The sequence below is a fragment of the Rhipicephalus sanguineus genome, chromosome 5, assembly GCF_013339695.2.
Source record: "Rhipicephalus sanguineus isolate Rsan-2018 chromosome 5, BIME_Rsan_1.4, whole genome shotgun sequence".
NCBI classification, from domain to species: Eukaryota; Metazoa; Arthropoda; class Arachnida; order Ixodida; family Ixodidae; genus Rhipicephalus; species Rhipicephalus sanguineus.
In genome coordinates this window covers 19306330-19324875 of record NC_051180.1, presented here as the reverse complement: position 1 = coordinate 19324875, position 18546 = coordinate 19306330, and the positions used below count along the sequence as shown (strand labels likewise).

General features: G+C 45.8%; 1 protein-coding gene across 1 annotated transcript in view; it reads right to left on the bottom strand.

Moving 5' to 3' along the window:
• Nucleotides 1-1497: 1497 nt before the first annotated feature.
• LOC119393329 (methanethiol oxidase) overlaps nt 1498-18546 on the bottom strand; it is a 43140-nt gene continuing 26091 nt past the window's right edge. The window contains exons 8-11 of the mRNA XM_037660296.2: nt 14289-14410; nt 13050-13115; nt 7543-7688; nt 1498-1894 (exon numbers count right to left, since the gene is read on the bottom strand). Coding sequence (XP_037516224.1) covers nt 1732-1894; nt 7543-7688; nt 13050-13115; nt 14289-14410 — 497 coding nt within the window. The 3' untranslated portion in view covers nt 1498-1731. The remainder of the gene's footprint in view (nt 1895-7542; nt 7689-13049; nt 13116-14288; nt 14411-18546) is intronic.

The window sequence follows — 18546 nt, the reverse complement described above, 5'->3', positions numbered from 1 at the left end:
TGCCGGTAGATCTTTCGCCGTGCTCGTTCACTCGGTTACGGCGGGGGACAACCCTCAACCCAGGAACTGGCGCCCAAGAGCTGCGTTCTGAAAGGGCTCTTCCCTCGTAGCTTACCAGCGCATACCGAAAACAGCGAGTTCTGAACACTCGCGCGAGCGCTGGGCCGGTAAGCGCAACTTCGTCTGAGAAAATACGCAATCTCAGCTTCTTGAACAAACGGAACTCTCGTCTGATTATCTACAGCCAGCTTCGTTCCCAGTGAAGCGTCCTTTTTTTTTTCCTTTCCAGTTTTTTATCTGAGCGCCGATTCTCCGCGCAAACCTGAAGGTTCAAACCTTGCGCCTTCGTAATGAGAAAGAGAAACCGGCTGGAAACGCTGAGTAGACAGACTATGGCTGCTTCTCAGTACTCCCCAATTGAACGTCTCCCTCTCTTGCGAAACACGTACGCCGACAAAGAGGAGGACGTTGAAGAAAAAAAAATACTTTTCTACGCTGCACACTGGGATTGTGCAAGCGCTCACACAAAGGCATCATCGTGCTCTCCGATGCGTGCCACCAAATCTCTTTAATGGACGGCGTATGTTTACACAGCGCTAGCAAGCACAAAGATACGCGCGTATACGCATGCGCCAACCGACGGTTCTTTTTCTCTTCCGTTTCCGTGTAGTTCGCTTGAAGAAACGTTGAGAAAAGAAGAGCAGCACTTATCCGGGAATTCCGGTTTCCGGAAACGCAAGGAACGTGTATACGCTGTTACCATGGAACGCGGTACCAAGCCCTAGTGTGCGGTATTCTCGTTCAACCAGCACTCTTTCTTTTCTAACATCATGCGTTAACTCTGCAATTTCTGCGGGAAGAAGAACATAAATCAGCGCGCTTTGAGAAGTTTGTGTGATACAGTGCTTTGCATTCTGGCGCATCACACACAAGAAATAGAGTACGCGTTCAGTATTTTTCTCCAGCGATTCTATACTTTGGCACTGTTTCGTGTGTTGCAAATGCTTTACTGTGTGTTGTTCTAATAAAAAAAAAAGTTATTCAACAGTATACGCAAGTTCTTGCAATCAGTGTGAAAGGAAGCACTCCAGTTGGCTTAAAACAAGAGCTGCTTCAAGGGGTTGTACGAAACCAGATTTTGAAAAACTAATGTGCTTGCTATTTGCGAACCTATCATTGCTCATTAACTTATCAGTAAACATTTAAACAATGCCCAGCATGTCTGAAAGCCGTCGATAAAGGGAATTGTTGAGCAACCGCTTATTGGCGCATGAAAAGTAACATTGGTATTAAGAACGCATTTGACTTCCGAGAACTCAGCATTGCGCGAAGTAACTGTCACCACCACAATAAGCTTTTTTTTTATCTTTCTGAAAGCCATGCTATGTTTTATAAGCAATGGGCAAGTTCTAATGTGTTTTACTAGATTTTCTTTAGGTGCTCTTCGCAGAAACTCCGAAACAACGAAGAATGTCAAAAAATTTATTAGCAGGTAAGCCCGTTACATGGGTCACATTTATTTTACCTACGAAATGCAACAAAAAGGACAAAAGGAACTGTCAGAACTACAGATGTGTTTTCGAGACAAGTCGACAACATTGTATACGTCGTGTCTTCGTGACCACACCAAACAACGCCACTGGCCTCAAGCGAAGCAAATCGAAGCCGCGCAGGATTCGGATCGAAAGTGTTCGGGCCGGTGTCTAGCGTCCAAGCATGCGTACGCTGCTTTCAGAGCCAGATGTCCGAAGTGGAATCTCCACCCGGGAAGCGCATCTCGTGTGCCAGCACGGGACCTTCGGGCTCTTCGCCGAAATCGACCAGGAAGTCTCGGTCGATGCACAGGCCACCCTTGGTGTTGTCCACATTTACACGAAGCATCATGGCTCCTTTCCTGAGGTACAGAGAAAAGTATGTGACGGTTGCACGAAAACCTAGGTTGCTTCAATGCCAAACTAAAAATTATTAATAGAATTCAGAGATTTCACTTGCCGAAACGACGATATGACTATAAGGACGTTATAGGGCAGTAAGAGAGTGAAACAAGTTTATTCGGTCCACAATAGACGCCAGTCAACTCAACGTCACCCGGCTAGGCCTACTCGTAGTAAGTGAAATAATTTAGAACACCCTTGTACTTAGATTTAACGTGCAGCTTAAACCTAAACACACGAGAAGGGTATTTTTTTTTGTTTTGCACCTTTCCTTAGCAACCGCAACAAAGATATATTTGGGATGTGCCTTGGATTTCTTTGTTCAAATCCTGCATTAATAAAATGTGCTTTTAATCGCTATGGGCAGCAAGACTACACTACAGCAGCTTCACACGTTTTGTTGTGCCAGTTAACGTGATTACGAAAACCAACGAAACCCGGATGAAAGCGCACCTGCAATTCACACTCGCCAAAATCCAAGGATGGTTTGAAGAGGCGAGTAGAACTGAAGAAATACGGTCGCATATGTTATAGGTGTCATCTCTCTTTTCTCGCTTCACCGAGTTTCCTCACTTTCCAAGTGGCAAGGAGTAGCCAGCGCTACCTGAAGGCGCCAGCCTTCTTATTACATCATATCAATTAAAAAGATTACTTGTAAGCCGTCTCAAATCAGTGGGTAAGCGCAAACAACGTTCGGTTCTGGTTGACAAATGTCTCTCGCAGAAACTCGCGCCCACACTTTGCCAGTTTAGTCGCTTTAAAACCTACTCGGGTCTTTCTTGAAAAGCGAGCCACCCGATCTATTATTGTTCCAATAACACTGGAAGTTGGAACAACTATCTTACGAAGGCTAAAGGAGGAAAAATACAAAAAGCCAGGGATGCTAATGAATTGTGAATTTTCACCCCTTGTCCTGCCTTTGTCTTATTCACACAGTAACTGCCGGCTTCATGGCCAATACCCCATAGTGGGTAGCAGTCGGTACTAAGGAACAAACAAGCAAGCAACCAGTTCTCGGACTGGCTGGCTACCCTGTGCTAGGGAGATGCAAGGGGAATAAAGGAACGCTAGTACTTCAGCCGTTCGCTTGACTTAACCACTGCGCGAAAGTGCAGCAATGCTGTCTCGTTTACGAAAGGCTTATCTTACGCTCTCCAGAGGATTCCACGGGGATCTTGCTTTGTACAAACAAAAAGTGTGCTTTTAAGGGGGAAAAAATACTAAGACTTTCTTGCATCCCCGTGGATGTTGGGTAATAAAACGGCGTGCCGATGGTAAAGCGACACGAGATAATTTATGTATTACAAAGCGCAGTACAAACAAGCCACATCGATGAAACAACACCCGGGAAGCCAATATCGAACTGCCGGGATATTCATCCCGATTAGAGCCGCCACAGTGTTTGGCGCATCGCGCAAAAACAGATTAGCGTACGTCTTCAGTATCTCTCTTTACGCCCTTTCTTGTAGCTCTTGTTTTCTTTGCACTGCGTTGCGTTATTACCTTCTGCACAGTATGAACCTACTGGCCAAACAACGTTTTATTAACGCTTGGCAAGCCCGATGAGCACGTTAGCCGACGAACTTTCGCACTCACCCGTTTTGCCTGGCATCGTTTGCTTCGCGCATTAAATTGCCTCACGTGGATGAGGCGGCCGGTTCAAAGCGAATATCGGCCGAGTGCTTTAAACCGCCAGTGCGGCGTAAAGCCGCGCGGCTCTCGCGCAATAAATCTGACGTTCTCGAAGGCATGCGTAAGTAAACACCGAGAGCACGAGGTTCCCGTCTCGCATTATCAGCGCACCGTTTAGATTGCCGCCCAATTCCCCCGGGGGGCCTATGTGCCGTGCGCTCGCACATCTGGAGCATGCACGCACTTTCCGGTGTTTGCACTAAGCATGCACTGGTATGAACCTTTGTCGTAACGCTGATAATACATAGATATTGAGAACCGCATAGTGTTTGAACATGCGCCTATAACGAGGAACGACGTAAAGTGGGGTCACAGAAAAGGCGCCTGCCGCTGGCTCACTGGAAAAGAAAGGTAAGTAAAGAAAGAAGACGAAAAAGAAATACGTGGACAGACGGGAACACAGACTGAAAAAAAAAAACGCCAAATATAGCCAAGAACTTTAAAACATTCGTAATAGCACATAAGGAATTGAATTTTTTTTAGAAATTAAATGTATATAAGGAGGGGTCCGTGCCAGTGTGTGGCGCCGGCTATTCATTCCCTTGCATAACAGCTGCCGTCGCAAAGTAGTCGACAAGCAAGAAAGATACAAAGGCACACAGAATAACACTCGCGCACTTAGGCCCAGTTCTTCGACACAAAGTGTCCACTCTGCGGTAGAATTCGACTGTTTCAAATAGAGGCATTCGCGATATTACTCGCGGTATTAGGATACAGAAAATACACTTTCCGTCAGAAGCTCGACACGAGAGTTAGACCCACGTTAGCATTATACCACCTTGTTCATCTGAATGGACGTAATGACAGCATAAAATGACTCAGGTCTGCCTAACGAGCAAGGCATACAATACTGAAAAGAATCAATATCTGAATCGGTGACAACTTGTGAAGACACCTAGAAAATATCACGGCGCCTTAACATTAAAGAACCGAAGAAGGCTGAGCTTTTAATTACAACTAATGACGCAAATAGACACTGAAGACAAAAATAAAGCATGGACGAAATTATTTTTTCACCGATTCACCGAAAAGATGAAATAAAAGCAAGTAGCTGGTGCCCTTATTAACATTTTAACATTCTCAGGGTTATAAATTTTGTATATAAATACAAATATCGAAGAAACTTGCGCGATGAACACCGCTATTGCAACAAATTGGAAGTCCTTGCAGTCGTTTGAATTTTATATTTTAATAATTTCACATTCCACTGAATATCGGGACTTTTCCCAGGTCATGCGGCTTTGCCACCTGCTTTCATACGATTGCGGTGATTCTCGTTTGCAGGTTATCATACTTATTACTCTTCCTTCGTCCAGTCTTCTCACTCATCGCAATAATAAATAATATGTGGGGTTTAACATCCCAAAACCCCGATATGATTATGAGAGACGCCGTAGTGGAGGGCTCCGGAAATTTCGACCACCTGGGGTTCTTTAACGTGCACCTAAATCTAAGTACGCGGGCCTCAAACATTTTCGCCTCCATCGGAAATGCAGCCTCCGCGGCCGGGATTCGATCCCGCAACCTTCAGGTTAGCAGTCGAGTGCCATAACCACTAGACCGTGGCGGGGCGAAAACTCATCGCAAAACGATGTCCGCTCAATGCAGAATTATTTGAACGGTCTTCGGAGAATATAAGAAGGCACCAGTACGCGCATCAGCAGCACTTACAAACCAACTTAGCTGATCGCTCCCTAAACAAGACCAACTTTCAACGCTTCTAAATGCTATCCGGAGTTCTTTACCAGAAGGACTTCGACGTTATTTAACCCGAGGGAAAGGTCGCATTCTGAAATCTGTAACGTAATCTCAAACTCCTGAAGGCTTCAGTGGAGCTATGCAGTCACTTGTACACAACGCCGATCAATGCCTCTCTCTCTCTCTCTCAGATTGGGAAGCACAAAAACAGCACACATACGATCAACCCCAAAAGCAATGGCGGTGCGCAGGTGAATTCTACCGCGTCAGCGCAGTGCGTAGGCGTGCAGACTCGAACGAGGAGCGTATAATTTCAGTTTCGCGGGCCTTTCGACAGTGAGTAAGAGCGCTCACTAGACGACGACGAAGTAAAAGAAGGCACAGAAACAGCGCTCACTAGACGACGACTTCGTCGTCGTCTTGTGAGCGCTGTTTCTACAAAGATGAACGCATACCAACTCGCTCAAGCTTCCATTCTTGTGAGTAAGAGCCCGGATTAGCGGCCGCTGAAAGCAGAAAAGGCTGTCTCTGTGCTGAAAGCTCCACGTTCGCGGAAAGATTTCTTTCAAAGCTCCTGGCTCTTTCGCAAGAACTGAAAAGGCATGGCATCTATGCGGGAGGGATCGTAAGAGTACAGTTTACCCACTCTGAGAGAAAGACTCGCGCACCGCGAAAGTAAAGCGAGACATACGTAATGCGAGCAAGACTGTCTGCACTTCCGGAAAGTGACCCGAGAAAGTTTTTCCCGGTAGTCTGCGGCTGTACAGGTCACCGGGTAAGCTAGTAGATGCATGAAAGCAAAAATACGTGGGACGCAGCTTTGACAGTTTGCGCACCCGCAGAAATCGAGTGGGAAGATGAGACGAGAGATAAATTTGAAAGATGTTCTATCCATGGACGGTCACTTATGGTTATTGCAAAAAAAAGGTAAAAGAAAGCAGGCTTCGGATCAAATTGGGTCCATGTTAGCACCCTTCGGAGTCGCACGAAACCTTTTTCCTTAGAACTTTTCTTTTCGTTGCAGGCAGTTCTTGAGCAAGTTGAACCAAGTCCAGCCCAGGATATTTTTTACATGCATCACGGAATTTCAATGCTCCTTGCGCAACAGCGAACGCTATACGTAGGAAACGCGGTGCTGAAGCCGCCTGTACATGACTTTGTTTGCGGCCAGCAGTTCAGTATGAATCGCGGTGAACCATAGCGGCAAGTATGTGTTCCTTAAAAGGAAATTGCATTGCGTTGCCAGCCGCTCGTTTTTCATGAGCCTACGCAAAAGGAATGAACCACGTCTTTCTAAGATACCAGTTTATCTGGAGGGAGAAAAAAAAAAAGTCGTTTCAAGGTAAACAGTTTACACGACTTCTGAACTTTCGCTTCCGAATGTTGGGTCACCCTCTTTCGCCCACGTCGGAATCCCGCTGAATCCTCGGCACAGGAAAGCGAAGACCAGGCTTAAAAGCGAAATGTCAGGGTATGCAGCCAACGCAAGACCAAAAATAGTATATAGCTTGGGTATACGAAACATCGCTCGCTCGTGAGACGTGGATATTCAGGCTGCGTTTTGGATTTGGCAATAGGCGCAGAAAACGAAGAGTCTCAGCCTGGGATCAGAATTGGTGTTTGGAACCTAGGACATTTGATATAGCGAGTACCAAGGCATTTGTAACGACATCCTTCCTGGTTTTGAAACTCCATTGCAGTCTATGTAAGAAAGTCTAACCGTACTCTAAGAGTTCGCAGTTTGAAATGTTCCGAGCATGCGCGGTGAACGCTCCTACGCATGCGAGCGTATCAGTTGTCTTTTCTTTCCTCTTTCTACATTCTTTTACTCCCATTTGCCCCTGTGTAGGGTAGCAAACCTGGTGCGACCTGGTTAACCTCTCTGGTTTTCCTTTGCCTTTTCTCTCCGTCTCTCTCTCTCTCTCCATTCAAGATTTATCAGCAATAACATGAATGCTTTCTCCCATCGATGCGCGCAAATTAAGGCTCAAAAACATACGACTGCCAAGTTCTCCTGTACAGCATATGTAGCGGATCTTTTGCACCAATTTGATTCCTCTCTCGCCTATCCCTCCGTGTTGTTCCGGAAACAAATACGGACATCGGGCAGCATCAACAGCTAAAGCGATTCAATTATATCTCGACAAACTGCATGTCATCCTTTACCACACTATGAAATTACAGAAAGACTACAGCGTTTTCAGTAATCGCTTCTTACTTTATCAGCTCCGGGTAGAACTGCTTGTCCCAGGCGCTGTACAACGACGTGGTGGCGTACAGTCGCTTGCCGTCCAAACTAAGCTGCAACATCTGGCCGGCACCTTCTACGGCCTTGTTCTTGATGACGCACCTCTCGGGCTGCTCCTGTCAGGTAATAAAACAGTTGCGTGTTAAAAAAAAAGAAACACGAAAACACAACATTTTTTCAAAACACGAAACTCATCAAAAAGAGACGTTCGAGACGACACTATTTTAACTTTAAGAACGTAGTACGCACACACTCCGAAATAAACACTACGAGGCAGCAGCTTGTGAAAGTGGCTATAGGTCTCCCATGAATCTGATGGTAAATATTTGAAAAAACTTTTGTTATCCAAATATGTTGGATAATATCTAAGGCAAGACATCTATAGAAGGAATGTGTAACCACAAAAAAAAATTATGGCAGCTTCGGACCAATGGTGCCAAGCCTGATAGAAGAGCGGAGATGGGCGGCCTTTGTTTCTCATTTTTCTCTTCTCTTTCTCTTGTATCTTTTTTTGCGTCCGCTTCTATTTCTTTCTCACTATTTCTTTCTTCCCTTCCTTTCCTCTTTACATCTCTCTCGCGCCGTTTCTCTGTTTCTCCGTCTTTTTATCTTTTTATGTTTTTGCACGACGGAGCACAAGTTAGATAGGTTAAACACCTTCACTCTGAAGAGAATGAAGAGAGCGCGCGCCGGTTCATGATTATGACAATTTTTGTGTGTTTGTGTTCGTTTGCTTTTGGAGCATAGGTTATGAAGTGTTAGTTACCGACAGCTTAAACAGCTTCGCTGTTAAAAAAACCAACTCCGTGCATTTACTACACGAAACTCAGGAAAAAGAGACACTATTCCAACATTAGGTACATCATACGCGCGCAGTCTATAAAATGCTGCGAAGGTTGGTGCGGACATTGAACCATCTTCACTGCAACAGACAAAACAGGTATGGCAAATCGTTTTTTCATTCGCACGTAACTATTATACGGGTACAATTTTAGTAAAACCCAAAAGCCGGACCACATTACCTCCATATACATTTAAGCAGGAGATGAAAACCAAGTTATATGTGCGCCTCTAAATACACTTAGCCAAATACCGAACGAACGGCCTCGCCACTCTCTTTCGCAGTACAGGACAATCGAAGCATCTCTGTTGCGCCAACGCATTGGCATGGTTCTGTCAGTGACCGGGCAGTTGCGGAGAACGGTGCTAAAGCCCTTGTCTGCCAGATGCCAAACGCTTGGCGATACTCTAACGCGGGTTTGGCACACCGGCCAACATACAAGTGTTGAAATCGGCGCGCTCTTGCCTGTCCACTCCTTCGCTTCCCACGCACTCTTCTTTTCTAGTTTGTCACTGCGTATATGTGCGTATCCGTAACCTTCCATCACGGTCTTGACGTTCTTACATGCTTTGCACACTGTCTGGACAAGTATTAGTCAGTATCAGTTGAGTCTTTTCAGAAAGTGCTCAGCTCTACTTTGGGTATCGTCCATCGGTTCTTTCCGTAACTCGGCTACGTTCTCATAGGCAATATCGACCGCAGTAGTTGCCGATACGGCCTGCGACCAGGGCCTTATGCACAAGAGCTTGGACTTCACCAGAACAGGCTAGTCGAGCGCTCTATGTGCACAAGACTTCTTGGGAGTTTTCTCAGAGTTATAGACGGCAGGCTCTTCAGTGACCCGTCTAATCAGAAACATATATAGTGAAATAAAAGAACGCTATAGTACAGTTATTCTCTATTGTGCGCTACCAAAAAATGAATAAAAAACACGCCGCTTTATTAAACTTCGAGTACTGCAATGGAAGTTTCTGCGCACGATCAACGACGTAGGAGAAACCGGCTCCGCCTGTAGGAAGAGCTCCCTCATTACGCTCCTCTAATACATCCGTGATCCACCATTCCGCCTGTGCCGTGCATGAAAGGATAGCGGTGGGAAATAGAATCTTTTGGGGTTCCCAACTAGGCTTACGCAGCCTGCAAATTTCGCCGCATCGCGTGAGATTGTGAAACCGAGTGTAAAACCACTTTTGTTGCTCTTATACGTACGTAGTTTTGCGTGAACAGCGCCTGTTGTCTTCTGTGCATTACCGCTGCTAGGTAATAGAAAATAATTTCACCCGTAGCGCGACGCAGTGAAGCGATGGCTTGCGCAAACTGTTTCGCACGAAGTTTGCCGAGTTGCAATTCGCAAGTGAGCAGTCAAAAGAAGTGCGAATTATAAATTTTGTTGCACTTCTCAGTGGAGTAGTGGAGTCTTGGCTTCTCTTCCCAGTTTTACCTATTCGAACTAGCACACTGGTTTCCACTAAAATATTTTACTAAACTAAAACCCATTACCTTCTTATTGCTGGATTCACCTGCTCTTCTCACATTTATATTTGGCTACCTCACCGCAATTCCTAAAACTACCAACCGCTGAAATCGGGGGAAAGTGAAGCTTGTTCTCGTGTACATGTCGCTAAAAGCTTTCATTATTCTGTTGCCTTCTAATAAGTGATCACTCTCTTGATTATTCTGCATTAAAGAAATTCATGGTACAAATCCTGCCTTCTCATTCACGCGTAAGCTATTCCACCACGTGACTGTCGCAAGAACGCAATCTAGGGGCACTACGACGCTCAATTTCTCGCTACCAGTGAAAGAAGAGCATAACCAAGTAGGTACGCGCTAGAAACATGCGCCGAAGTAACGCGTCGCTACGGTTACGGCTTATGCAAGAGGCAATTCTGCTGCCGGCACATTGTTTTTTGGCCGAGTTCTCGTCACAAGTTCGGCATAGCTCTATATATTGGAGGACCCTACCACCGCAGATGGCGGCGTTCCCGTGGTCCAGCTCTTATGCCGGCAGTAGAAAAGAAGCCCAGGAATGTCCAGAAATGGAGGATATGAAAACGTTACGTAATACTGGCAGCGGGCAGGGGCTCGAAGTAGATTATAACCTGCCGTTGTGCACCTCTGCGACTCGTACGCTTATCGCTTTTTCGAACGCATCCGTTTTGCGTTCTCATTTCTTGACAGTGACAATGGCGCAGTTCTGTCGATATATAATGCGCTGCGTTCTAGCCTTGACCAGCGCTTCTTTCAACCTATGGCAAACAACAGGACCTCAGCACCAGCGAAGCACTGCTTAATTTGACGTAACTTTATCCGTCTACAATAGAAAAAGACAAAGTGTACATTTGGTCCAAAGTATCTGGTGCCTGAAGTTTAGTGGTCGCCATGAATAATCTGGATGAAGCTCAGCGAAGACTTCAGGTCGCATACTCGGGAAAAGTAACAGGCAGCCATGCATGCTGTAAGCAAAGCAGCTCGACGCAGCAAACTCCAGCCAGAAAAGTAAGTTTACGTAACAAATCACAGTGCGTCGTCTATGTAGGTTATGTGACATAACGGGGTGGTACCGGGGCGTACACACATTGCTAAGCGAAGAACGGAATTGTATCATGCCACTTAGGCACAAACCTGTTCACTGGTGCGTAGAGCGCTCGATTTGTGTGTTCTGGTAAAGCCCAAGCTCTTGTGAATAGGGCTCTGGTTGCACACCGTATCGGCCACTACTGCGGTCGATATAGAACTCGCCCAGCTTGCTATTCTACTTTAAATATAATTACGCATTATGTGCATAATTAGGAGAGCAGCAACCTCATTAGCAACTACATCTAGTCGCACGCCATCATCGGCTGCCAAAGTAAGCACGACTTCCCAACTGATACTATATTTGAGCTTCAAGCTTTTCTCATGCTCAAACCAGGCTCGCTCTTACTCACGGCCTAGTACTTGGGAGCACTATAGCTCACAATATTGCCAACTTATTCACAGAACCAATGATTCACGTGAAATGATTCCCACGGGCTCTCGAAGTTAAAGACACGCGCCCTCCCTCACTATCACGTGAAACTACGCACGTCACCAATCAGTCACGTTAATTCGTGTTGCAATCAGTCACACGAGCATGTACGCGTCTTTCGGTTGCCAGCTGCACTACGAAATCAGCCTTTTAATATCAGTAGAACGCCGTTTGCCTGAAGCTCATATGAAAACCTTCCTAATGTCGATACTTCGCTCGGATGGTCTACTAGATGAACGACCAATTAGAGGCGCCTACTACGCTGCCTCAAATTGATCTACCTATAATGAAGCAGTCACGAACGCTCCCGGATATTTACTGCGCCCTGCATAGGGCCAATACGGCCTTCCGCCATTATTTTTTTTAACTCTGAGCTAAGAAGCTGAAACGTTTACGACGATGTGCTCGGTAAATTTAGTCGGCCCATTGTTGCCCAGCCCGATTTTGTCGCTCAGCTCTGCAAGTATTAATTACAAAGCGCGAACAGCGGGGATACTTATGCTGTTGTATGTCGAACTGCACGGTACTTGAACAACAGCGCAAAAGACGGGACCAAGAAAGCAGACTCGTATGCGTCTTCTTTCTTGGTCCCGTCTTCTTCACTGTTGTTCGAATACCATGCATTTCCACCATCTCGCCAGTCTGCCATCCTAGTTCTGTATGTTGAAGCTTTTGTTCTCTCACAAGGGTGTTGCATTACGAGCAGTCTACTACAAGAAGGCATTCTTCCCCAGGGCAAGTAGTAAGTACCCATTATTTCGCAAGCAAACATTTCTGTACGAATCCAAGTTCCCCAATATATCATTAGCGGACATTCTAAGGTTATCTGTTGCCCGACCTGGGTGGAGCCGCCGGATTTACTGGCGGGGCCTTCAGCACGGCTTTCTTCTCAGGACCTGAATAAAGCTCATATATACTCACCCACTCATGTTTGATACGAAGCACCAAAACAGAATGCGCTCGAGTCAACTGTATCGACGCGTCAATAATAATTGTTGGTTTTTTACGTCCGAAAACTAAGGTATGATTATGAGAAACGCCGTAGTGGAGGGCTCCGTAATTTCGACCGCCTGGGGTTCTTTAACGTTCACTTAAATGTAAGCACACGGGCCCTATAGCATTCTCGCCGCCATCGAAAATGCGGCGCGGCCAGGATTCGATCCCGCGACTTGTGAACACCGTGGCGGGTGACACGTCACTAAAGTGAAGCACAACGTTTTGTAACAATTGCGTTTCATTTTCATCACTACGGATAGTGTAGCCGCCTGCATAAGTTCATGGACGCATATTTTAAGAAGAGGGCGGCTCTGCTCTACCGACAGAAAATTGAAGTGCCGGTACCTTCTCTGGAATCTGTTGAATTGAGTAGCAGCGGTGAAACCTTTGGGAGCAAGCTTGCACGCAAGGAAGTGATTGCATTGTATGAGTGTAAAGCATTATGTATTAAGGGAAAGTCTGCATTTGAATGAAAACAATGTTATTATAAGACACAAAATTACGAGACTTATACACGAATCACGAATCTAGCCCAACTTTCTTAGCGCCACGGTAGCGCCGTTACCGTGGCGTTTCTTAGTGCCGCATTGCACTCCTTTCATTAGTGATAGCTTACTTTGAACGACTTACTTTGAGCTCTTCGTCGTGAAGGACGGTGACTGGACCGCCTTTGTAGATGGAACCACCGGTGAAAACCTGCGCAGACAACTGACCTCAGCTGATGTTCTCATGCGTACGGTTATTTTGTCTTCCATCATGTACCGAATCGCACAGTATAATAGTTCAGACTCAATGACAGTGTGCACAGCTAAATTTCGTTGTTTCAAATAAGGATCGGAGAACGAAAGAATAATTGCTAGTTTTTCCCGAACGCGCCTTTGCCGCGGTGATCTAAGCAAACGTAAGACAGTGAGCACATCAAGGGTTGAAGAAAAGGAATAAACGAAAAGGGAGTACTTACAAGGTATATTTATTTAGTTTTTGCAAATTTAAGTGATCGAGTAAAATACGTTGCCTTGGATTAGTGCCCCTTTTTTAAGACTCGTAGAACTGGAGACCAAAGGTGCTGTGGAAGTACACTTTCTTCGCACCCTGGAGACCACCAAGACAGGAGGGCAGTGCTCACAGAAAAACGTAAATAAGCTATGATTCGTTGTAAGATCCCCTGATGACAACTAAAATGGAAGGGCTCAGCACAAATTCACATCCCGAGACGCAATTAGGCGCGTAGTATACTGAAAATAGATGTTTCTCGCGTTTCTTCTCGAACGCGCCAGTCGTTCGCAACGGCGTCGCTTTTGTGACCGAACTAAAATGAAAACACCGTGCTTGCCACTTCCAGAAATTAAGTTTGAAGCTCGGCAACTGCATACACGAAGAAGTCTGGCATGAGGGTGGATAGCCTCACAAAGTAAAAAATAAAGACGGGTGAGGGGTAAAGAGGATAACCAAGACTGGGCTGGGTTGACTACCCTGCATTCGGGAAAGGAGAGATTCTGCCCCTTCACCTGGCGAAACCACAATATGATTATGAGGCACGCCGTGATGGCTTACTCCGGGTTAATTTCGATCGCCTTGTGCTCCTTGGAGTGCACCTAAATCTTAAGTACACGGATTTTCTTGCATTTCGCCCCCTATCGAAACGCGCCCGCCGTGACCGAGAATCGAACCCGCTTCTCGAGCTCAGCAGGGCTACGTCTTACCTGCTAAGCTATACCGCGGCGAGTGGCGAAGGAATCGAGAGGACAGAATAAAAGAAAGTTTACTGATGTCGCCGGCGTTGTGACAGTTCTGAATCATTCAGTCCGATAGTTTAAGAAATCGTGGCCGCACATTTTGGTCAGAACGGCGAAGGTGCGCAGTGCTTACCTGACCAACGAGTTTCGGATGTCGGGTGTCGGTGATGTCATACTGACGAATGTCGCCGTGAATCCAGCAGACGATGTAGAGATACCTGTCGTCCAGGGATATCAGTATGTCCGTGATAACCGCTGCATGAACCAACAAGAGATACAGTTAAGAGATGTGCACGTCAAGATAATTGTATCCCTAGGAGTGAACTTGAAGAAAACAGCGCTAAAAAACGAAACTGTTTTACGAAATTTAAGACGAGACAATTTAATTTAATTTTGACGTCAATACAAATCAGTACAAAGTTCCGTCAGTACAAAAAAAAAATAAAAGAACATTCAAGGACACGAGATGCTGTCAACAGTGCATTTTTATGGCGCTGAGAGATAACGAAGGCACGCTGACAGTTCTCTAACTTTTGAGAAATGAAAGCCTTATTTTTTATTTACATTCGATCATCGAGTTTTGAGCGCTGTTTTATTTCACTTCGGTGATATACCAACCAGCTCAATTTAATACGCTATTACCTCTACAGGAGCTCTTTTCCTTGTTGCGAATATTCGGTTACGTTTCGCACAATATGCAAGAGGCACTTGCTTCCTAGAGTAAAAAAACATCCCCGCTTGCACCAGTAATGTAAGAAAACACGAGGAGACAATATGTATCGCAATCAATAAGGCGAAATGTAAATCACCTAAATTAACAGCGCGCTGCTGTGCACCATTCTCTTGTACATGCACACTCAGTGAGCCTGCCATTAAGTGCGCAACTTTCGCTCGTTATGTATGGCGCAGTAAATGGTTAAAGGCACTACTCTGCTTTCAGCCATCTACTGCGCCTGTGCTAAAATAGAGCGGTTGTGCTTTTCGGACATTTAAATTACAGGAAGCTGTAGAAACAAGCGTCCAACGAAGTGCAATTGCGCCGAGCGCTAAAGCTCGAGTCATCAGCTCGTTACCAAACTTACACGCTGGCGATCAGAAACACGGGTTTCAAAACTTTCAATTTGTCGCTTTCATCGGTTCATATAGCCCCAATTGTCAATATTTTTGCACCGTCCCTCAAGTAGTCTTCGTTTTTCTTTGAAACGAAATGCCTTGTTTCCGACAGATCGGCGAGGCAGCTAACTACCATCCATCGCCACTGCACATATCGCCAAAGGAATACGGAATAAAATAGACGGCGTTGCGAAACATCTATTCGTCGACATCGAGGCGGCGGCTGTGCTGTCTACCGGGATGATTAAAAATCGTTCAGCCCTGGTCCAGTACTGGCGGCCGTATTTGGTAATTTGCATATCAAGTCCCTCGCTTCCGGCACGTGTTATCGGCGCTGCACAGCTGTTCTAGCCACTCTGCTGCGATCGCCGGCAGTGTCCTATTAGCATATCTTGATAGGAGGCTCGGGCACACTCGTCATACGTTTGCGAGGAGCTACGATACATTAGTACCTATCGTCTGCGGAAAATGAGGAATACTCCGTTTGCCGCCGTTGATTTGGATCGCACAGCTTCTCGCCACGCGACTGAATTAGGCAACTGACTGGGCTGTACCGATACCGAGCTTCTTTGATGCGCACAATACGAAACGTTGATCTTCGACTGATCTTGTCCAACGTGCAAATTCCCACACTCTAAGAAAAAAAAAAGAGTCAAAAGAGGGTCACGGCCGCGTGACTCTCTTCGGGTGTCCATTTGACCCCTTTCGGAAGGTACAGGCAGAGAAAGAGAGTTCGCAATTCGACTGGAGTCACGGGACTCTCCTGAAGCGCGTTTCGATTGGCGGCGCCGCCGCGCTTGCCCTTTGGCGCCGTTGTGGCGCGTTGCCTCGCCTCCGTCGTCGAGCCAACGCGCCACAACGGCGCCGGGGTGGCGTGCCGCCGTGCCGCTTCTGTTGCTTCTGTTTTCCTCTCTGTCTCCTCGTCTATTGGAATGCGTTGCGTGTTGGTTGCGCGGGTTGTGTGTCTGTTCATGCGCGTCTTCGGTGGTGTTGGTGTTGCCGCCGGCTCCGTGCACGAAGTGACGCGGTGACGCTTGGAGGACGGAATATTCCTGGAGCTGCGGACAGGAACAACGGGCGCCAGTTAACGGTGAGTGTACTGCTTTCGTAGGTACTAATTATACAGCTTTAGCTGGGCGTCTGCAGCAGCCCTGCGGAAGTTATCTGCCAGCCATTTCCAACAGCAGCCTATGTCCGCAGGGCTGTTGCGGATGCCCAACTAAAGCTGTCAGTTAACGAGTTGCCACCGCTATGCGCGTTGCTGTGCAAGCTCCCTTATAGTGAGCGATGCAAACAATTATCAAGGGTCATTTTTTGCTGATCGCACGTTGTGTCTGCGCTACTGAATGTGCAAGATGTCGTTTTGAGATGCACTTTAGTCTACTTCATAACATTTCCATCGACCTTGAGTGTGTAGCGTGCTTCGGCGCGTGGGAACGTGAAAAAAAAAAAAAAAAGCCTGTGTACCGAACGCTCAGACGCACTATATATAATGGTTTTTGTTGGCTTAAAGACGGTAGTTTGAGGTGCAGATATAGTACGGTGCTTCCACAACGTACGCGGTCATTCAAGTTGGACACGCTTCACCGGTAAAGTGAAAAAGCTCTAGACTTTCGACGGCGCGCGTTGGTGCGGCCGCGGCCGTGCACTCTTTCCTCGTTTCTGTTTGCTGTTTTCGTGAATTGCATACACTGCGATGACGTTGGGCGTTATTACAGAACCGAGTGAGTGTGCGTGATTGTGCGAGCTATGTGCGGTAATTCTAAAATATGACATATCTGATCTCGACGTCAAAAAACTTGGTTCCTGACCATGCCTGTTTGCATTTGTTGTTTTGTTGTTAGCCTTTATTATGTCTGTGTGAACCACTTATTGTGTAGGTTTTGCAAACCTTTACTGCAATTTCATTTTCTCATCATAATATCACGTTCTGCTTTTCAGATACCGTTTTTCATGGTGCTCACGCTGGGCAGGAGCGACAAACTAGCAAGCCACAAGTCTAATGCCTCAAGCCGTCACCACTTCTTGATTTATTCTTAATCATAAGAATAAATATGGAAACATGATGCCAATTTCTGCTGTTTATTTAGCACCATATATGACACTGCACATCACAGTCACACCTTTTAGTTGGCTATCACACAAGCATGTAAATGAGGAATACCTTTACTTCTTAATTGGAAATCACTGACCATCTTTTCGCGCCTTCTATATAACTTTGCTAGAAATATGTGTTGTTTTGATGAGTTTTATTAAAATAATGCTAAAATTTAACTATTCTTTTATTACAGTCGCTGGGCAGAACGGCAAGTATTATTGGACTTGCTTAAAATGAATACTCCACTATTTTCAACAGTAGTCGCGCGAAAGTAGAGCAAGGATCAAATGAGTAGCTTAAAATACTTGTGGAGTCGCTTGATGCTTCGGTGTGGGTCCCTTGACCACCCTAGAAGCGTTACCGGCAAGAGTCGTCTGACTCCCTATAAGTGGTAACGTGATCCTCCCGATAAGAGTCTTTGCACTCTTCCTAGAGGATCAGGGGACTCTCCTAGAGCGAGCCGACCCTGACCCACCAAGAGAGTCACCCTGACTATTTAAAGAGAGTCGTATACGTGGCAAGTCAAAACTCTCCGAAGAGAGTCACGCATACTCTTTTTTCTTAGAGTGCAGTAGCGTTCATTAGCCGTCTCCTCGCAGAAAACTATGCGCAAAATACAAAAGGGTGGTAGTCTTGTCTTTCTATGCGAATTCAATTGATGGCTTTAAAGATTGGCCATAGGAAGTCAACATCATTAGCGCAGTTTTAAGTGGAAGTGTTCGTATTGCTAGCATTTCACCTGCAGTGCTTAACACTTCCGTGACGACGGAAAAATCTTGTTTTGGGGCAGTCCGGGAATTATTTCTCCCTGCCACAGAAGCTGATTGGTGATAAAGTGTGTAGTATCAAATGATAGAGGAAGAATTGGTTTTTCCAACAGTATTAGCTTCAAACACCAGATTAAGTTCTAATATTATCAAAAAAGTATCGAAACAAAGACAAATGTAACAAAAAGAAAAATTCGTAAAAACATCAATGCTACTCTGCACAAGGTAAAAAAAATCGAAATATAAGTTTTGAACACAAGGCCCTTATAGAATGATACTACAAGATATAAGCTCTGTAAGTACAACAGTTATCTACATACAAAAATATAAGCTCTAGTGCCTATCGTGACACCGCGCGAAGCATGCTTCTCGACGCGGTGAAACGAAGATTGGCTGCACATATGTTCGCAGAA